The 22,115-nt window shown below is 38.4% G+C and overlaps 1 protein-coding gene and 1 long non-coding RNA gene across 4 annotated transcripts in view; one reads left to right on the top strand and one right to left on the bottom strand.

The window, feature by feature from the left end:
- On the bottom strand, positions 1–17,432 carry LOC142059797 (uncharacterized). Of its 3 annotated transcripts, none has more exons than XR_012661519.1 (6): positions 13,794–17,432; positions 5,715–13,309; positions 3,550–3,626; positions 2,469–2,543; positions 2,133–2,181; positions 1–750 (listed from the first exon to the last, which is right to left on the bottom strand). It is a non-coding gene; the product is annotated as an uncharacterized LOC142059797 (long non-coding RNA). The 3 variants fall into 3 exon arrangements; XR_012661520.1 differs by having other exon boundaries at positions 1,329–2,181; XR_012661518.1 differs by having other exon boundaries at positions 1–2,181.
- CPB1 (carboxypeptidase B1) overlaps positions 11,511–22,115 on the top strand; it is a 20,123-nt gene continuing 9,518 nt past the window's right edge. The window contains 14 exon segments of the mRNA XM_075098891.1: positions 11,511–11,629; positions 11,726–11,794; positions 13,441–13,463; positions 13,465–13,558; positions 15,423–15,427; positions 15,827–15,923; positions 17,401–17,506; positions 18,269–18,372; positions 20,696–20,751; positions 20,753–20,790; positions 20,884–20,976; positions 21,702–21,744; positions 21,746–21,786; positions 21,789–21,865. Coding sequence (XP_074954992.1) covers positions 11,543–11,629; positions 11,726–11,794; positions 13,441–13,463; positions 13,465–13,558; positions 15,423–15,427; positions 15,827–15,923; positions 17,401–17,506; positions 18,269–18,372; positions 20,696–20,751; positions 20,753–20,790; positions 20,884–20,976; positions 21,702–21,744; positions 21,746–21,786; positions 21,789–21,865 — 933 coding nt within the window. The 5' untranslated portion in view covers positions 11,511–11,542.

Below are 22,115 nucleotides of genomic sequence, written 5' to 3' on the forward strand. Positions count from 1 at the left end.
TTCACTTCTTTTATTTAGGGAACTTTAATTTTTCTTTTTAAACAAACAAATTTTTCTTTTTTCTCAGCACTGGGCTACTTCATAGCAACATCATTACATTTTTCCTAAAGGGCATAAACCTTAAACAGCTATTTTATTAATGTGCAATTTGGGACAAAATGGGGGAAAAAGCAAATAATGACCTGAAATAGTATTAACGCAACTTAAAAAAATCAACTTGTAACACTATATAGCCTCCCGTAATGATCTGCAAAGATCTTCGTACAGTTGCATCCTTGTGACTGCATGGGATTGTGGCCTAAGTCAGCACTTCTCAAAATGTGGTCCCTAGAAAGCAGACTGTTCCCTCCAATTTTCCATATGCTAAACTGCATTAAAAGAAGTACAACACATATTAAACTCTTTTTCCTTGTAAGTAATTGCTGCTGTAATGCTAGAAAATTATGAAAGGAACGGAGGTCAGCACAATTTCTGAATGGGCAGAAAAAGACTACACAGGCAATCTTTCTCTAACCACGTGGCCTAGCCCAGAAACAAGCTTAAGAACTCCTGATGCAAGTCGATTTGCAATGCAGATTGTGGATTGTTTTTTTCTTTAAATGCTTTTTGCTTGTCAGGTTGCTTGTGTATGCTTCCATAGTTTGTCTGCATTCTTTGAGTCTCCTAGCCTTCTCCCTGACTGCAGTTCCTCAGGGCAGAGTGAATTATAAAAGAAAAAATGGTATAAATCAAAAGTCCTTGTAGATTACACTGTGGGGGGAAAAAAAGAAAGAAACATAATGCTTTTACTGCCTAACTCTCAATTATAGAAAAATAACATCAGTGAGAAAATTACTACTTTCATAATTACTCCTCTCAATAACTGTTTTTTGAAATCCCATGAAAAGCTCTCAGAGAGCATTTTAAACTTTGAAGTAGCGAAGTAGACCAAAGTACGTGTATGTTTATTCTCTCTTATTAAGGAAGCTGTATGGTATTTGACAGCTATAGGCAATGTGAATTGTGTAAAACTTGTAGGATCGTAACAGCAATAAACTTGAAGCAGTATGTACCTTTATAGATTTAAATACCAAATAAGAATGTAATGTTGCCAGTTAAATGGATTGTGGTGTTTTTCTCTCCTCCTCAGGCTAAACATGCAGTGTTTTAGACAAGAAACAAAAAAAAACCTCACGGTTAGAAAGGCAAATGATATTTCTTTTAGCCATGAAAAGCATAGCCTTCCCGTGCTTTAACCAAACTGTATTTGGGGAAAAAAAAAACACAATTAAAACACAGTCTGAATTGAGGATATAGGGGGTAGGACATAGTTAAATGGATTAGATCACCTCTGGAACAGAGGCTTTCATCAGGAACATGTGTATTGCTACATCCACTATCACCAAATCTTCAATGCAGAAATACTGCTATGGATATGAATAAATCAGAGGCAGGGTTAACAGATGACAATATCTTCTTTAACAGAGAGAGCAATTGCAGAGAGATTAAGAACACCTTTTCTGTGTCAATCAGTGCCTTGAACAATGAGTCCATCAGCATATCTGTTTCTTATAAGGCATGGATACATTTGCTAGATCTATATCTGGAAAGAATGTGACCGCTTAGCATCACTGGCCCAGACTTTGCAAAGAAAAACTCACAGAGAAGCAAAACATCGAGGAAGATGTTTTGCCTGAAAGCACAAGTTCATCCTCTGAAGCAACATCTACCCTTCGCTTTGTCAATTTTCCAACAACAGCTGCTAGTTATCTGTCATATTAATATGCTTTCAATATACTGTGCTTGAAGCAGCTGGACCAACTTGAAACCAATTTGAAAAACATGTTTATAGAGAAAGGCAAAGGAAATGACCTGTAACATTTTAGACACAATATGTTCCACATGAGAGCTCCATCAGCTGAGTTTTTACCAACTCAGTTGTTTTATTATCATTCAAGGTCTCCAGTTTTCATTGTGCTGCTGTTAGTAGGTCTGGGATGCTTCTGACTTCCAATCTGTCTTCCCAGTATTTTCTGTGGTTCTTTGGTCCCAGAGAAGAAGCAGCAGTAAAACAGCCATTTAAGTGAACAGCTCCACCACACATCCCTGTGCATCTGCAGCGGAGTGCAATGACTAAACAGAGATTTGCTTACCTAGTAGGTGTGTGAGAATAAGCAAGCAGGGATTTCCATTCTTCTGTGGCTATGAAGAGAATGAGCTTTGAAGAACAAGTGCTACAACATGGGTCAAAATAAATGTTTTTTCTGCCAAACAACTTCCCTGTAAAATGTGACAAATCTTCCTTGTAACAGTGTGACCCACCTCCCACCCACCACCACTGATTCCATAAGAGTTTTGTGAAATATAGCAGTTAGAAAGATCACAGTTTTAACTATTTTGGATGTTAGGGTCACATCTTAGAATGTAATGAAGGAGAAAGTTGATGAAAAGATAATTCGCTCATCTTTCGTTCTGCATAAAATTCTTACCTTGATCCAGAATTATTTCCAGTAAGACAAACTAGTCACTTTTGTTTCATGATCTTTGAGGCTGAGAATGTGAATCTGAAAAAATAAAAACCAAATCCACAAAGAAACATTTTCCCTACAAGTTCTATATTTTTTCACATTTCATAAAGAAATGTATACATGCCTTTAAATGGGTATTTGATAAGGAAAGTACTTCAGGCCCATTGGTCTCACTTGGTAGTGATAATTTTGAATGTTTTGGTGTTTTTGAATTTAAATTCTCAAGCCTAAACCCAACATTTACAAGAAATCTCCTTTGTGCGCCCGTGTGATTTTAAAACGGAAGTTTTACGGTGATCAGTGGCATTTTAAAGTAATGAGCTTTGCAAAGTGTCAGTTAACTAGAGAAAAGATTAATGTACAAGATTGACTAAAACAGTCAGCCCTACATGTTCTCTGTCAGCTGATCAAGATGCTGTTGCTCTGCAGAAACATCCTTGTTTCAGTCGTGGTCAAAAACAAGATGATCATAAGCTCCTGATGAAATACCATCATGGGAAAGACATTTCAATGCTACAACGTGTGACATAAAGTGCTGTCAGGAGTTAGAAAGGCACTGATGCTATTAAGCAAAGTTTCTAGCCATTCTTCCTCTGAAATGCTAGTTGGTTAGCCAGAGATAGAAGCAGAAGTTGCGACTGAAACAGCACAGAGGAAGACAGTGAGGAACAGAGTGCATGCCTGTCTTACAAAAAAAAAAAAAAAAAAGCTTGTCTAATCCAGCAAATGTTTTGGTTTTTTAGTCTAGCAAAATAAAATCTGAGATAGGATTATTCCTCATAAACACAAGACAGAAAGGCAAATGAAGCTCTTCTAAAGCTGAGGGATAATGGTGGTATGTTAATAATTGAGTATCAGCTTATCATGAACAAATTAAGGTTATCAATTAAAAGGCAGTTTCCAACCATCAGAAGAGTGGTGATCACAAACAGTTTTCCAACAGAAGCAGTGGGAGCACCAGGCTAAACAGACCTAAGGCGGCAGTTGGTACATTTGTGAACAGGTTAAGACAGTGTGATGGCTGAGAAAGTAAGGAGCAAACCTGGTTTTGAAGCTCAAAGTTCCTGTTCCCCTGGAAAACTGCATTACACAGCTCCTGATTTTGATGCACTCATTGATCTGGAATATCAAGGGAAATAGGTATAAGACCAAATTTTTGCGTACACTGAACATCCTGGAGGTCTGTAAATTACTTTTTTTTTTCCTGCTTTTACTCTGTTCTGGCAGCATAAGGGAGTATTTATTTAAATAATACTTAGACATACAGTAAGTAAATGTGAGTGCACACACACCTTGCAGGGTATCTGAGCATGCAAATATAAAACCTTTACTAATGACAACCACATTTTTTTAGACAGAACTGCATCTAATAATGAATTGAAAGTCTGCTGATAGTGCAGTAGAGGATTGAGACTCTTCTAATCTCAGTCTGCCTTTCACCTCTTATTCTCAACCTGGCTTCCAACTTCTTATCATGCCTTCAAAATTTCTTACCTCTGTTTTACATCCAATCAGCCAGGGGATACGGAAAATCCAGCTGGAACTCAGCAGCTTCAGATTTTAAAGACTGTTTCTAACTTTTCTGTTCAGCATGTTGGCTGAACTGCTTTGCCACCCAATTTGAAACATTGCTTTTCTGTGAACCTGCTGACACCTGCATCAGGATTTAAGCTAGCAAATCTGCATTGCTGTGCCCTGTGCCACAAGGCCTTGTGAACTCTAGAGCCTGAAGTACTAGGCATTCCTGCTCCATGCTCCATTTATTACTGCAGAGGGTTTATACGGGTTTGGAAATGTCGCCATCCCAACAGACCCCTATAAGCACTACCAGGATAAAAGTATGAACAGCAACGCACCTTGAAGACACGTGAGGGCTGTAAAAAGACTTAGAAAGTCTATAAATTGACTCCTCTATATAATATCACTGAGTTCTGCACTGCAGAACCAATGAATCCTTATTGGATTTTTCATTCAAAATGGAAATCGGAGATCAGCAGTAGGATAAGGAGAAGCAGACTTTTTTCCCCTGGGCCTACGCATTCTTTCAGCAGTGCTGTTAGTCAAACCCCTCACCTACAAATTACAGTGCCACTGAGTATATAAAAGCCCTTGCCTATATATCACAAGAACTGCAAATCTTAAACATTAATAATTTTAAAAATTAAAATGCAAACGTATGTTTCATTAATAAATTATTTTCATGTGTTATTTACTAAAAGTATGATGAATCTCTCTAACAAATTCAACTCTGCACTTCCAAGTTTAAATTGAATGTTAAATGTCAGTAAAGCAAGTAATAATAATAAAAAATGACCTCTCCTTTAATCTTAAATACCTCTATGTTTAGCATAATTTGGAAGGTTTATTCTGGGATTGCATAAACCTCTCAAGGATACTTTTCATGCCTACTAAACGTAAGAGTGGTCTGTCTCATGTAATGTACACCCTGTTGGCTTGCTCATGAAGAACAGGGCTTTCCATTAGCACATGCTGAAGCTTCAGTTGAAAGACCTTAAAATGGCCAGAGGGAAAGGGGAAAGTTTCTGCATCTCGAGGGTACTGGGATATGACTGACAACCTTACTGGATTTGATTGCTATTCTTTAGCCCTGACAAAACCACTCAGTTCAAGACCCAGAAGCTTGTTATTCAGCGGGGTCGAGGGGGGGAGGTATTGAACACCATGATCTGTTCTTATTTTCCTGTAGTAAATGATGATTACCAGTTTCTTCAAACATGTGAGAAGCTCCAGCAATTTCTCTATCATTTCCATGAAGCACTACAGCAACATTTCCACATCAAAATATATCTTTTTTGAGAAAATGTTTTCAATAATTCACAGAAAGTGTAAGGGTTTCAGGTAGCTGTGATGTTTCAGGAGGCAGTGGATCAAAGCATGGCCTCTCTCTCTACTCCTCCTTCATCCTTTCCCAATAGATCTGATTTCAGGGTTGGAAGCTGAGAAGTGCAGAGATAAATTAGTAGCAAAAAGCCTCTGGCTAAAACCAGACCTGTGTGGACCCCATGTTTGAAATACCTGTATTACAAACTAGTTTTACAAACTGTTTCCAATCAAGTTGGTAAAAATAATATTGTTTCAATCATGCTCTACCAAGCAAAAAAGCAAAATGGCTGAATTTAAACATCCAGATTGGCATGGGCATAACACAGCAGAATCTGGACACTGAATTTGAAGCAGCTATCTTACCTCTGATACAAAAAACATTTCCATGTGTGCAGGCAAAAATATTTCCCAAGAATGGTGTTGGTTTGTGTTCTGCAGCTTGCTTTTTGGCTTCATCAAGGTCCTTTTCGTGCAAGTTTAACAGAGGTGTGTCCAGCTGAATTAATTTCCAGAAAAATTAATGAAAGTGAGATTAGACTATGGCTACATGTTGAAATTTTTTGCACTCTGCATGTTTTCCTTTGAAGCCTTCTGTTTACTGAAAAATAGCAAATTATTCATTTCTTGGGAAGTCCAGTTTTATCTTTAGTCATTGACTTCCTTCTATGAATAAAAGGAATTTTTCACCTAGACAAAAATCCATACCTCAGTCAGATTTGGTTCCACACACTTCAGTAGCATGAATTTGATTTCTTGTTATTTTTCCCTGTGATGTCTTACAAATAGCTAATACACTTGCTTAAATCAGACAGATTCTCCACTCAGTTTGAACTTTGTTTACTTACAAGTTCACAGAGGAACAAAGAGTGCCAAGATTAATTCATTCAGCTTAATTTGCTACCCCATACTCTTATAACGAGTGAGCTCTCACTATGGGTTTTGCAATTAGTGTGTTTTAATAATGCTGTCCAAGTATAGATTATTAGTGCAATTAATTGCTTTGGGAAGAGTTTTATGAACACTTCTGATCAACTAAGAACCACGAGTCTTTTGAAAAGGAACATATTGTTACATGAACAAACTGATGTGCAGAATACCCAGTTAATCTATTTGTGCTTTTTGGTTTGGCATTTTTTACAGGATTTTTTGTTGGTTTTTCCTTTTTGCAATAGGATGTATGAAATCTAACTCCAGACTCTGGTAAAAAGTAAGAAGGGAACTAATTTTAATGACATTTTAATGTATATGTTTTGCTGGGGAGGAAGCCAGAGAATTAGCTGAAGTTCTACTTGACCATAGTGGAGTTCTACTTTCTTCTGCAGCTTGTGAGTTTGGGTTATTTCAATAAGTGTGAACTGAGAAAGAGTTTATCATTTTCTAAATGGTCCTGTTTTTCTGAAACAGTAGAACTCCCTGACCTTTGCCCAGGTATAACAGCAGTTGATACAACCTGCCTCTCAGCAAAGGGCACCAGATTTCAAAATCATTCAGGGTTGAAGGTCACTATCTTAAGCACTAAGCTTCAAACTTTATCAAGTCTGCTGATGAAAAACAAGCTATACAGGAGAGGAAGAATGTTCATGATTTACATAATCCATGAAGGCCAACACATACAAAAAGCAAAAGAGAAGAGTAAATGACCCAGAAATCTGTAAAAAGAAATTTCAGTTAGGCCTAAGTGCGGAATGAAGCTGCTCAGTCCAATCTCTTCCTTGAACCTTTCCTGCTGACCTTTTTTTTATTGCGTCCTGGACTCTCCTGTCACCTTTCATCTGTCTTTACTCCCACTCATGGTGAGCCTGCTGTGCGGTGTTAACTCCAATACAGCATCGCTATCTGGATCATATTTAGCTGGACAAAATGGAGATTCATATCTCTGTCTAAATCCTTCTGTTAAAACTGGAGGTGGATGATTGCACACTGACAGCCTGATTTACCTTCAGCCCCTGCAGAGCCCAGAATTGGAACGAGGGGAATACTGAGAAAGACAATGTGCTAACAACCCGTATTAGATATCCTGGAGTGGCTTCAACAGTGGGCAGATACTCCTGTATCTCGTTACAGAACAATTCTAGCACTGCCTCAGCAGCATCTGTTTCTGGACTTGCTGGAGACATCATATAGGTGTAAATGTTGTGCTGATCTACACCAGAAGAGAAACTCCTACACCCATCAGATACTGCAAGATGTTGAGAGTTGAAAGTTCCAACTGGCTTCTTTTAGTAAGAGTACCGCGCATGTAGTTACTTGCGTACTTTTTCAGATCATTAAATTTTCACTGTAGTCATGATCTCTCACTATGCTGATCTCAGTGCCTTAAAAATTGTAAGGGGAAGGACCTTATGCTTTTTTTGTGTCTTTGATCTGTCACTGAGTCCTGCCACGACCCTGCTAGCCTTACAGATGCCAGGGAATAGGCTTGAGTATGAGAACCTGCCACACTCTTGTACATAACAGAAAGCCCACCCAGAGGACAAGCTAATTAAACAGAAGCTGTCCATAACCAATGGGTGTGAGGTCAGTCCTTCTCATTGCTTCATTAAATATCTTTTCTCTGGCACTAAACAGATTCTTTGTGCTTGGTTGCTGGCACCGCCAATACCTTCATTCACCGCTTCTATTTTTGTATATTTCAGACTTTGGATGTATATTTCAGAATCTGGATGTATATGATATATAGAGCAACTTCTAGCTGGGCATATAAAATACTTCCAAACACCAAGCAATCCATGCATTGATCATATAATGAAGCTGCAGTACATTCAGTCTTAATCCTGACTACTAGAGGTCAGTGGTAAAAATATGATATCTATTTCACAGGAGATACCCTGGCAAGAATCAAACAACCCTACAAAAGAACAGTTACAGTTTTGATAGCAGAAGTAGAAACACATCCCAAAGTCACATGAGCTCCATACCCTAGACCTCATCACTCCCATTCTTTCCTCTCCTTATCCAGTTCCTATTCACATGTTGAATAGCATCTGCAAAAGGGGGGGGGGGGGGGGGGGGGGATAAAAAAATACCTCCACATAGCTACCAAAACTGTAGGATATGATCATGTCCCAGGGCACTAAAGTTGAAAAAGCCTTTGATGAATTAAAAGATGCAATATTAATAATATATAAACACAGAGAAAGTGTCAAGAAAGCTTGGAACATATGCTGGATAGCAGATTCTGCTGACCCTGGCCTCTTCAAAGTACTCACAAAGGTCTTCAGAATATATTCAATAGTATTACTCTTCAAAACTAAGGTTAGCACACATTACCTTAACAAATACATGATGATAAGAAGGTCCCCATAATTCAAACACATATGGCTGGTGTGGCACATGTTAGGATTTTGCTACAAAAGCAGTGTTACGACTGGGCATCGAGGAGTTTCTCACTGATCTTTTAGAACATAATAAACATTAAACAATATTAAGAAGATAAATTTTTCAATCAAGGATTATAAGAACCGATGATACTTTGTGAATAAAAGATAGCAGACTTTTAAAAATATAGCTCAACAAACTATCTGATTCAGGAAATCTGTATCTACTGAAACTCCTAGAAAAAGAGACATTATTTATCCTCAGACTTTTGGACTTGGTTTGATAACAAATGCGATGAAAGGCTTCATAGGATAAAGAATGCTTCTGAAATGCTAACACTGATGTGTATTTTTTCATTTTATCAATCTGTGGTTAGCCTTTATAAGCTTTTCAAAGTGGAGTACCAGAGCATTTCTACTCCTAAAATTGAAATAAGAAATTACTACAAAAATGAATTTCAGCTGGAATATAGCCAATTACTAGCATAAAAACTTTTTACAGCTCATGTCACTAAACAGGGAACATACTTTGTGGGTGACAACATCATAGAAGGCTTTATTTTTAATCATCAAAAAAGCAAACAACTGCAACAAAATTGCAATAGCTGACACCTTTTCAGCTGTGCTCACCTTAAGTATAAGACAAAATACATGTCCTGAAGAAAATTACTACACACCCTCCTTTTGGGATTCAGCTGGTTATGTTACTTTCTTGATTAAAAGAGTTAAATCTTCCTTCTGAATCTTTTCAAAGATATAGGTAACACTAGCCTCTGCACTCAGTGTTAAGTAGTAAAGGTCAACTGATGTGCTGTTGGCTTGTAATCAGACATGAAAAAGAACAGAAGGCTTAACAAAATTTAATTTGCTGCCCCTTTATCATACAAATATTAAACATTTATATTGTACAGTTAGAAAAACAAGACAATGTTTAGAGCTAGTTTATGAGCTAATCTGACAAATAACCATCAATCCTGAGATGCAAAATAAATCACTTAATTAGGACTCCAGGTCATTGGTTTTTTTCTGACCTAGCCTGGGATGGAAACAGCAATGACTGCCATTAGAGATTATAGTATTCAGAAATGCTTGCCAGCTCAGTAGTTGCTGGCAGTAACGCTATGTCAGTGATCGTTTGGACAAAAAGAAGACATACAACAAAAAAAACCCATCTCCAACTGCATGAAAAAGCAAAGAATTTCTTACAAGTAAACTCAGGCATTGAAATCTGGCAGTCTTCTATCTCCAAGACGCTTCTCAGTGCTCAACAGGGAATGATGACATCTGCAATTTGTTTGATCACTTCTTGTGATCATGTACTCATTGCAAGATCTGGGCTTGATCATCTCTGCATTATTGTCTTAGCAGTGTTCATGGGATCAGACCATTTTATCTGATACCATTGATCTCATCATCATAAAATTAAAACTTCTGAAGACTTTGCAGTATTGGTTTGGCACTCTGACAGAGTAACTCCCTCTGTCATCCTTCTTAGGAGACTTGAATCTAAGATTATTGCTGGGCAAAAGCTGCAGTGCTACAAATTATGTCCTTAATTGTAAAGTAAATTCAAACTCTATGATTTGGCAAAGACAGTTTTGGATAAATAGGCTCAGTGCAGTTTCAGAATCTCCTTTGAGGAACATATTTATCATGGGTCATATTTTTAAGCATAAACCGCTTCATTTTTGGTACATTGATTTTAAAAATTTATTTCTAGGTATTCCGTATATAAGGCTGCTGCAGCTTTACTGAGTTGACTCCAGTGAACCTCACAAATAATAAGGTGCAGAGTATGGTGCCACATTCCTTCTTAGAATGGTCACTGACAATTCAAATTTGTCAATAAAACAGAAGGCAGAACTGAGCTCATAAATTCCATCTTTAAATATTGATATACTGATTCATTTCGAGGTTCCCTGTCGAAAACATCAGTCACATCAGGACACAGCGCCAACTGACAATTAACATGACATTTAATGCCAAGTACTCGTTAATGAAAACTAAACAGACGCAAGTGCAGTGATGCAAACACGTATTGTTTCTCAGATAGTTCAAGCACAACGTGAAAGGTAAAGCAATAAATGCTTTAGTATGGCAATATTTCATTGATCTTCTTGGCCTACATGTAGTGCCCACAATAGTGCTTAACTTAAAAGATATTTACCTCTGACCCTTATATGATTAAATTAGAGAATATGCAAGAATCAATGAATGTATTATGGGGAGTGTATGTACAACTCTACTGCAACTAGAAATTTCTGCACTCTCGGTTCTGCAGACACCTGACTTATAAGATTTAGCAAAGTGACTGAGCAAAGAACAAATTCAGTACTTTTCTCCCCTGCTGGGGAAAAAAAAAAAAAAGATAATTGGTACATCCCAACTGTGCTTCCTCTTCCTTTGTCAGAGTCAGCCCCCTATTTTTCAGGAAGAGGGACGATGCTGTGTGATTAAGACCAGTCACATTGCAACAACACCTGAGACATCTACCATTACATAAAATAACAATAAAGTATTATAAAGTTTGTAATCCAGCAACCAAATTATTGAAAAAAAAAAAAAAACTTAGTCAAAATTCGCATAAAACAGAAAAGAACAAAGTAAATTAAATTCACTTTCTCCTAACAAGAATTTATACAGCTCAAGTCGCAAGATTCTTTAGCTAGACACCCTTGAGACTTTCACCTGTTTTCACAGGTGTGGAGTAGAACACACATTATAAATAGTATGCAAACAAAACAAGGCCAAGGGAATAATCTATCAGTTGATCAGTGAGTTGTTCTGGTATATAATTGATTAAAAATATGATAAAACTTGTTATAAAAGCAGCATAGAAGAACTGAAAACCTGGAGGTTTTCCTTTAAGCAAAAATGTGGGCGCTCTTGGTTCTTATAGGTACTGCAGCTGTTTCTGCTCACCTGCAGGATCTTGCCTCAATGAGTAGGAACAGACATCAAGTTATATATTTGCACAATTTCTTCCGCATAAGCAAAAGCCTCTCAATTGACTTACCTGTTTCAAATGCAAACTTTTTCTCCCCTTTCAGGCAGAAGGGGTTTCATGTGATTCCACAGAATGATGAGCAGGTGGAAACAATCAATTCCCTTGCCAACAACGTGCAGGTGAAGAACTTGGGGAAGGGGCTACATTGCATCTGAAAGGAACATTTCTCCTTTTGTTCAACTAACACATATCTTAAACAAATAATGGATGTTACTGAATTAAAGACCTAATCTTGATTCCATTCAAGTCAGCTGGTGTGTTTCTTCAGAAGGAACAGGACAAGGTGATAAAGCTAGTGCTATGCAAATACATTCCAACACCTTCCTAGAAAATCTGGTTAACCCAGTCTGACTATCAAAGTTCCCACCAGAAGTTATTAATAGAATAAGTTAATCTGAAATGCTGTATTCAGTGTGGGGTGCTTTGAAGAATGTATTAGATGATAAAACATGGACATTCCAACTACCAGAATTTTTACCATTATATTTTGTTCGTGTAAATAATCTAAAAATCCTTACTCGCACCAAATTGAACTTTTCTTTGGCCTCTAGTCTCGCATGTCATCTTTTCTTCTCTGGCTTTTATTTAAAGCTTCCTTTCTATCCAACCAAGCTGCATGTTTCTTACTGACCTTGATGAAGATATATGACAAAAATCACATGAGAAAAACAATAAAGACAGCAAATGTGTTTTCAATATTTCTCTTCAGCTTTGATGTTGTAAAATAGCAGTTGGTGAAAAAGACACCACTATCTGTAGGATGAAAGGATGGTATTTTTAATAAAGTACAGATGTGGAGAACTATCATCAACAGGCTAGTATAGCATGCTGGAACAGCATTCTGTAGAAGAATATGATATTGGAATGGTGCTGCCAGTATTATGTAAATTAATATACCATGCTTTCTTTTAAGTGTGTAGTATAACGGGATTGTTTATTTTGTTTTTCTTTTAAGCAAAGAACATATTCCTGGACTACCACTGTTATAGAAAGCAATTGGTCAGGATTGATGTAGTAGTATATCCTGGAATAGTCATCTCACCTGAAGACACATAGTCCATGGATATGCCCACTAGCCCCAATTCCCTTTACATTCATGAGATGGAAGACTGAAAAGGCATAAGGTTGGCAAACTAGCTTTGCTTTCATTGGCCTTTAATAGGGTGCTAAATCCAGATGTCTGGAAGCTGACCAGCAAAAATACGTGAAATAGTAATAGCACTGTCATTTGTCCACCCTTAACTAAACATCTCCAAAGGCACAGGCACCTTATACCAACTTTAGTGAACTGAGTCTTAAAAGCACACATACAGACCACAGTCCTTTCCCACCTTATTTGTGTAAAGTATTCATGTACCATTCCTCTACTACTGAGTCAGGAGTCCATTCCTGTCTAATGCTTATAGACAAAAACCTCCAGTGAAATCCCTACAAAGAATGAAAGAAGTTGTAAAGATAGCTGTAATATTCACAAGCCTGTACGCACTCAGATGCTGTAGAATACTTGGCATTTGTGAAACTGTCACTGCCGTCTCCAGAATTCTACCATATAAATTGCAGGGCCTAATAAAATCTTCTTAATCAATTTCCAGTTAAAATTTAGGTTGATACTTCTGGCAAGCAAGGTTGGGTCACTGTAATAGAATAGGAATGAAATTCAGTATATTAATCACAATCAACATCACCGTCACACATACACCCACCTAAGAATCACAGCCATATGTATGTATTTATTTGTTTATGTATTCATTTGGCCTTCTTTCAGTTTGGCTTTTGGCAGCCAGACTCTCACACTGGTAAGGCCAAAAATGCAAATTCATTTCCGAGTTGAAGCTGACAAATCTTTTGAGGCTGAAGATCTTTTGAAAGAAAGGGGAGTATAGGTAAGTTTGCTCTCACTACTGTATTTTGAATAGAAGGAGATTCAATACTGGGGAAAAAGTGTTTGATCTTTTCATATTGGTCAACTGATTTTCCTGTCACAAACTTCATCCCTCCTGTGGATGCCTCTACTGGGTTCAGCTTTCCTATGGCAATTTAAACCGACTGTAGCTGCTCTGCATTAAAGGAGTGAAGTGAAATGTTGTAAGAGGTAAGAGACAAGAAGCAAAGACTTACTACCAGGAATTTCCCTGAGGTAAAAGCTCACTGCAGTGCACAGGGCTGGAGTACCTAGAGGGGCAAAAAACACAGCTGGTGACAGTTGCTGGGTGAAGGGCTAACGGAGTGGGGAAGAGATTCCCAACATGGCCTTGGGGTTACGCAAGTCAGATGGCAGATCCATGGCAAGGACTTCTCCAAAGACAGATCTCTTAATTGGCTGAAATATTTCATAAGTATATTACCCAGAAGAAAAAAATCCCTGAGTTTTCATGACCAAATACAACTGCAGCATAAGTGGAAGGAACAGACCACACTGCCACATTACACATCCCTGAGAACAGAAGCATTGTAGTGAGTAGCACTAATGGGAGGGTAAGGAAAAAAAGAGCAGGACCAGGCAACTGCTTATGCTTCATACCTTCCAGTCACCATGCAAGCATTAATCAAGGATGAGAAGTTGACTTGGGGCTGGAGTGGAGCGCGGCTGCCTGTCTTCATTGCTCCTTTAGCTCCACCTGAGCTTTGCAAATTGGATCAGCCCTGGCTTGATTATCAGGCAGCTTCAATGTGTAATGGCTATTCTGTCAACATCATGTACTCAGACACTGAAAGTCAGTGTTAACTTGATCAAATTCTCATGACTTCATTTGGCTGAGTGGAGAGTTTTTGTCTCTCAGCCCCATTGTTGTTGCCACCAGACCAAAATCCTTGATCGGACACCACACAGTTCTCATTAAACATAACTTCTATGATCTGCTAAACACAAGCACAATCCATCCCTAAACTTACTGGCCTCATGTTAACCATGTCTGATTTGGATGCCGCTAGAGGAACAAAGTCTAGAAACATTCTAGAAGAAATAACTTTCAATAATGCCACAGCCCGCATACAGCACAGGAATCCAATTTCAGTGGAATTTCCTCTTTGGCAAAGGAGAAGTTACTCCACACGTGTTAGTTTTTCCTATGATATTCATGAACTCCCTCAGGTCCATGCACAAATCTTTTGATTTGAATCTTTTTTTGAACAAAGGCCATAATGTCTGGAAGGCGTCCCTGGCAAACTTGAGCGGAGCGTCCTTGTGACAACCCAAGCTGTTAAAATTCTTTTGAAGTGCAGCTGCAGTGCCATGACATCATGTCAATGTAGTCATTTGCACTGTTTGTTCTGAAGGCTGGTGGTGCCCCACAAACTGGCCTCCTGCTCTTCTATCCAAATCACAAATGATCAAGGACATATCCTGGATGAGTAAGATTTGTAAGAATGTTAAGACAAGCACTGGAAAAACAAGAGGACTTCATTTTTTTGATAGCCAAGGTTGAAATATAAGCAAAAGGTCCTCAAGAGTATGCTAGACCATGAGCTGTGCCTTTGTGTGAGCCCCAGGGAAAGAACAGGAGAGATCCAACCAATCCAGACAAGACGCTGGGGTTTTCTTGCCATTGTGTGCTCTGCTTTAATAGCCCAGCTTCCATGCAGTAAAGTAGCTTGGAGGATGGATAACACTACCTGCAGTACAGCTGTCAAACCACACCTAAACTTTGGAAGCTTGGTTCAACACAGAATTTCATCACGTAAACACCTCTGGGTTGCTGCATGGGAGTGTTACACTGCTGCAGTCTAACTGACCTCCAGTGCCTTAAGTTCAAGTGAGAGCCCCTTTCCTATTGAGGCAGAGGCCATCTGGCAGCATGAGGTCAGCCCAGAGCTCATTTTCTACACACACTCTGTCTCAGCATTGCCATTCTTCTTAAGGCAAACCATTGCCACCCTGGAGGTTTGTTAGTATGGGAGTAAGTAGGCAGGTGCTAATTAGAAGGAAGCTATTGCTCCCTGATCATTCTCACAGCAAGGCTGAGTCAGGAAATAGGTTGAAACCTGAACCTAATATCTCTTATTTTCAAATGCATAAATCAACCCCCCACATTTTCCTTCACAGTCCATGCAGCCTTAATTCCAGGAAGACCCTGAAATGTCTACCTGGTGCTTACTTTCCTGCCAGCAAATTGTATGTTTCTCCTTACAATTTTCATGGTGCCTTATTGCAGAGTTCTGACTGACAGCCTGCAGGCTGCACTGGATGCCCAGTTTGACAGCAAGGCCCATGCCACCAGGCACAGCTATGAAAAGTACAACTGGGAAATGGTAAAGCCTAGAAGTTCGGCACTTTATTAGCTTGGTACCTTAGCCTCTGTAGTCAAAATGGCTTCTGATGTGCTTCCAGCCTTCTTCCCTTTTCCTCTTCTGTTCCATCCATTAACATGATAACTCCTTCTCCAACCTCTCCTTCTCCTTTATTGCTCATTACTGAGTTAATCTGTATAACCCATCCCCCTACAATTTCCTCTGCTTCTGCTCCCGGTGCTGCAAAGAAACTGGCAGAAATCCAATGACTAAGCTGCCATGCTTCACTACTAGTTTGCTCTTTCCTTTTTACTCCTTGCCCCCATCCCATCTGCTAAAACACTTTATTCCATTCCTTGCCCCCAACTCTAATTCTTCACCTTCCACCATAAGCTCTCCCGTCCTCCCTCCTTTTTCACAGCCATGCTCATTGTTCCTGACACATACTCTTGACCATGTCACTCTTCACACCTTTGCAGTGGATCCTTATCATCTATTGCATCACAGTTCTTATACTTAAAAGGATGACAATCTCCCTTTCATGTCTTTCCTTGCAAAAATCTTTCTTTTTTTTGCCAATCGTTGCCCACTACGCACCCGTTACATTTTCAAACAAGAAAATTCATATTTCCTCTCCAAGCAGTATCTATAGATGATATACAGACCTAATCAATTTTTTTCCACCAGAACTCTCCTAAAAAAAAAAAAGTTTCCTTTTACAAGGCTATTTAAAGAACAAAAGCTCCTCTGACTCTGCAAAGGTTATTGGCATGCAAAAAACCACCAACATCCATAATGTCAACCATTATTTCTGTTGTATTCTGTTGCCAGTTTGTCTAGATCCGTCTGCTGTTTCCTGTCTTTTTCTTAGTTTATAGGTAGCTCTTTGGGCATGAAATAGATTTTTTTGTGTGGCTGTGACAACTTTTGGTGAGCTTCTGAGGGCACCTGTAACAAAGGGAATCTGTTTCAATATTAAGATAATAAAGGCTGTTATGACTTCCCTTAAATAATAAATGGAATGAAGGAGATTTTCTTTCTTTTGTACCTGGCATTGGTGAATTTCTCCTACAAATGCCCGTCCAGAACTGCTGTCAGTAAATCAAGAATGATGATGAGAGCCATGAAACTGAAAAACATTACAATGTGTATAAGATGTAAGGCATTCAATCTACTTAGCTTAGAAAAACCGTTTTCTTTCGTTAAGGGAGTTTAAGAGTTGACAAGGTCATAACTATATAGGGTTAGCATTCAAACGGTTTTGTAATCCACCAGACATACCCCAATGGCGGGTTTAGATAAATTCATACTAGAAAATCTTAATTCAGACATATAGCTCTAGTACAAGGAGGAATTAATTCTTAGAAATCTATAAACTGTATTAAATGTTAGGTCAAGTTAGATGCTCAGAAGGACTGCTCTGGCTTGAAGTCTGTGAACTAGTTACTCTGGATCTGAAGATGGAGACGTCAGTAAATTCAACCTCCTTATAAAACAGATAGCTGCTTGGACTGCTGATATTGCTGCTCAGAACCCAGACCTTGTCTCTTGCAGTGTAATTGGGGAAAGGTAGGAAGGCTGGCCAATGTACCTTCTCAAAGTAAGTGCTTTGATTTCTTTGTACCAGACTTGTCCTCTGTTAACCTCCACAAGCTTATTATGTCTATTAAAACACCAATGATGCTAAGATAGTAATATACATTTTGCATAAAGTTTAATACATTCTGGTCAATACTACTATGATATTTTTCACCTTTTAAGATTTTTCTTAAAAAGAAGCATGATGAATTATTACAAGTTCAGACATGAATTTAACCACACTCCTAAGAGCTATTTGAACGATCATATACCTTTATGTTTTCTCCATCTGTTGTTTGTAAACCCATTTACTCTACAAGTATCTAGAAATGTTAGTGTCTCTAGCAATAGTAAACAAATTTGTTTGTATCTTCATCTTATATAATTTTTTGGCATAACTTTTATGAACATACATGATATGACGACTTAAAGGTGAAAGGATAAAGATTACTCGCCAAAATTACATAAACATTTACAATAATATATCAGTCAAGCAAACAAGATCGACTCTTAGAGACACTACAGGAAATAAATCAACAGTGCAGAATAATCAAATAATTGGGGGAAGCTTATCTACATTAATAAAAATGAAATCATTAAGAGTCTATAGTTTTAGCTTGAATATCATGGTCAGCTAAAGCTGAGAGCACTTGATAGATTTCCAGTTAATCCAGGAATACTATATTTGTATAAAGTTTGACTTTTTAGGCCAGCAAGCTGACTGGCTTGTTCTGCATACAAATTATTTTGTTCAAGACCTGGGGTTTTTGTTGGTTTTGTTTTCCTAGACATAAGAAAAAGTGGTACAAATGAGAAGGCCATCTTTATGGAGTGTAGTTTCCTTGGAAGAGAATGGATCTCCCCTGCTTTCTGCCAGTGTTTTGTGAAAGAAGTCAGTAAGCTTAATGATGAAAAAATATTTTACAAAATGCAACTATGTTTAAGAAAATCTTAAGTGAGCAGCATGTGCTGAGGCTAGCGCATATTGCCTTTTTACCTCTAAGTACCTTTCTGCACATCCCTTCTCTCACCTCAGATGGTTAGGAAGTAACTACTTAAACCAGATATTAACGGTTGGACCAGTAGCCTTTCAGCATCCTAAGACTACCTAAAAACATGTGTAAGAGGTACTGACAACTACACACGTTACTTACGCAGTCTGTAAATTCCTTTTTGCACCTATAGTCAGAGAAAGGTGAGAGACAAGCAAACAGGTCTTATAATACTATAAATATAGTTCTGTTCAAAGAACATTGTCATAAGGAGTAAGGAATAAGAAAATTCAAGGACAGATCAGAAGGCATCTGAATGCACGTCAGAACAGCCACCTTCCTACAGTGTCATGTGCTGTATGCCCTGCAACCAGCTTTATTCAGTAAGGCAACAGAGAGGGTGGAAACCTACCTGCACTGAGTAGAAATGCAGCGCAAACTTGGTGCAAAGGGTGCACTGAGGAAATGTACCCAAAAGAGGAGGAACACTCTAAATGAAGCTCCCTAAAACTCCACTCAGGAAGAAGGAAATGCATATACCTCCCTTTGAGCTGCCACTTCAAGTGGCCACTTTAAGAATTGTTTCTAAAATGTGAAACCATAATTCAGGAAAGAGCTGCACTGATGAAATTAGCTTCACTTCAGGCTGGGATACTTTAGGCCTCAAATTAAACAATTTTATCTTCTTTGTCGTATCCTTCTCACCACCTCCTTTTAAAGCAGGTGGGAGTTATCAAATGCTGCAGAGTCTTCTCTACAGAGAAGAGGTATATTCCCCCTCAGTGGGGAAAGATCAATCAACTTAGCAGAACAACTCACCGATTGAACCTCAAATTTTGTATGAATTCCTGCTTGAAAATTTAAAAAATAAAAAATCAAACCCAGAAGCAGCAGCTGGGATTTAAAACTCAAGTAAAGGAAAGCCAAAGTACGTGAGTGAACCACGCTGGCAGAGGCCTTGGTGGCAAGTATGATCTCAGTCTTATCAGACAGCCATGAGGTTCTGTGTAGGGATCAGCGGAAATTGGAAGTGACATCTAAGTGGAGTCAATGGGAATGTAATTTCATTATCTCCTAATAAGGCTGCAGACAGTATGTGCTACCATTTTTCTCTTAGCAATTCACGTCACTACAGCTGTCATTTCGCTGTCTGGTCACTTAATTCATGGGTGTACCTGACACCAGCAATGTCTCTGCTCAGTGGATCCAAGTGTGGATAGGCAGAAGTGCTTTAAAAGTGCAGTCCTCTGAGAGTCATCAGCGGTCCACTTGGGATTGCTGCTAGACATAAAATAAAAAAAAAACTAGAGAAAAACATGACCAAGATGGTTTGTTATACATGTCTCAAAAAAAAAAACCATAAAAAAACAAAACAGGAAAAATTAAGTTCTAGTGATATGAAACTGCTTTTCTAGATTCTACACCCAACCTTCCCACTTGCTAGTTACAGGACAATAGATGCCTTTCTCCATTCCATTGCTCCCTGTGTTGTCCTCTATGTCTGTGTAGAGTAAAGGAAACATGGGTGCAACATGCCGCTTTGAGCAGACTTCCATGTTCATTGCATGCTCCCTTGAGACTGATATGCATCTGTGAACGAGCACACAAAGTGTCAGGCCATGAACAATCAGGATATACAGGTTTATGGCAGGAGTTCTTATGTTTGTTATTCATTGTGTGTCCGGAACAGCGCAGGGAAAAATCTGCCTCTCTGTGAATATGTGCATTCACGGCATTATGACTGGAAATGCGTAAGGATATTCTTTGGAAATATTCTCTATAATTTTGTTTATTGATGAAATTTCTCTGCACAACAGATATAAAAAAATGGGAATAATGATTTTTCCTTCTCACATAAATTAAACCCAAACCTTTAAGGTGACAGGATTTAGGGAGAATATAGGGACAGGAACTTTGCTCTGTCTTTAAACAAGAAGCTCAGTAGATAGAAATCTCTTTCCAATGATTTATTATCCTATTCAAAATCAACATTTCTTTACCATATAATTTATCTACCAGAATGAGATGGCTTTCTAACAGCAGTGTGGTTTGAGTCAGTGTAAATCCTCTAAGTATATGTAATATCACAGACCTGCCATCTCACAATGTGGAGTGACCTGGAGGAATTAATTTGTTCCTGATCTAGACCCAGGCCTTTAACTACACACAGAAGATACAGATCTATGAAGGCATCATCAGCTTTTTCTATTTTTCTCCAAGTAGGCTGTTGAGACCTTTGGAAAAGATACTGTCATGACCACACTTCTCAACAGCTTGGACTGTTATTAATATTGATAATTACATTTACACTTGGACAAATAAGTACATTCTTCTTTCTCAAGAGTATTGCTGGAAAAGCCAACTGTTAAAACTTTCTCTTAGTTTTAATCTATGCTTCACCATTCTATTTCAGGACCCAATGTGGAGAAAGACACACTCTAAAAATTCTTGTAGCCATTGCATTGGTACAGATCCCAACAGGAATTTTAATGCTGGATGATCCAGTAAGTCTTTCATAACAATAGCTGCAAGTGATCATAGAGAGGTGCAGTAGCCAAGATGTTTAATTACGGATATTCCCTACTTGATGGTTGGTCCACCTTAAGCTTGAGTGAAGACCACCAGTATAGCATTGTGGAGTAGCTCGTGTTCAATTTTGGGGGCAGTTTTGGGCAAGAATCAGACTTTGGTTACTAGCGCCATCAGTATGGCTACTTCTGTGAAAATAAACATGCACGTGCATTTATAGAGACATATATACAGTTACACACACGTATACACACACATATATGTATATATACAAATGCATACTTCTATGAGCTCAGAACAGAAGGAGTTCTCTTTTGGTTGGTTTCACTCAGTGGAGAGGGGTCTCTTTTGAGTGGTTTCCACTTGGCTGTTCCCTGGAAGCATCCTAGAAATGGGGGAGATATGCAAGGAGAGGACTGTCAAGTGCTGAAGCAAATCAATATCCCAAATCACTTACATAATGTAGGGCATTACATCAATACTCATGTTCTTCCAACTATACACACTGTACAGTGCATATTTATTTGATGCTATGTCATGTTGCCCAGTGCCTTAATGGTGCAATAAAATATTCTCTCCCCTGATATGGCATGTGTATCAGTAGGCTTTCCAAGGCTTTTCTACAAAAGTGGTGTAACATGACTCTCCTAACAGCCAACTTTCTTCATTGAATACTCATTAAATTCACCTTTCTTCCCAGCTCTTGGGGCCTCAGAAAATCCTTGTGATTCCACTTACTGTGGCTGATTTTATTAGTGAACATCTTTCTACAATCAAGGCATACTTGAGATTCACTCCTATTCCCAGCTGCTACTGTTTCCTTATCTGTATACTTACAAATTACCATTGAATTACAACGAACTGGTAAGTCTTTTTGTCAATTTGACATAGTGAAAAGAATAAGTAAAAATCATCACTTGCTATTTAAGTCCGTTTAACTTCAAGCAGTTTCTTTAGCATCTGGAAAGAATCTGTACTGCCGGTTTTTGAAAATACTTCAGTCTTTCATAGCAAGAACAAGGGAAACCATGATGGTTTCAAGACAGTTTAAGCACAGGATAAACTCAAGAGCTTTATTTAATTTCCTCATACACAATGAATTTGCCACAAGGTC

This window comes from Phalacrocorax aristotelis, chromosome 7 (genome assembly GCF_949628215.1).
Source record: "Phalacrocorax aristotelis chromosome 7, bGulAri2.1, whole genome shotgun sequence".
Classification (NCBI taxonomy): Eukaryota; Metazoa; Chordata; class Aves; order Suliformes; family Phalacrocoracidae; genus Phalacrocorax; species Phalacrocorax aristotelis.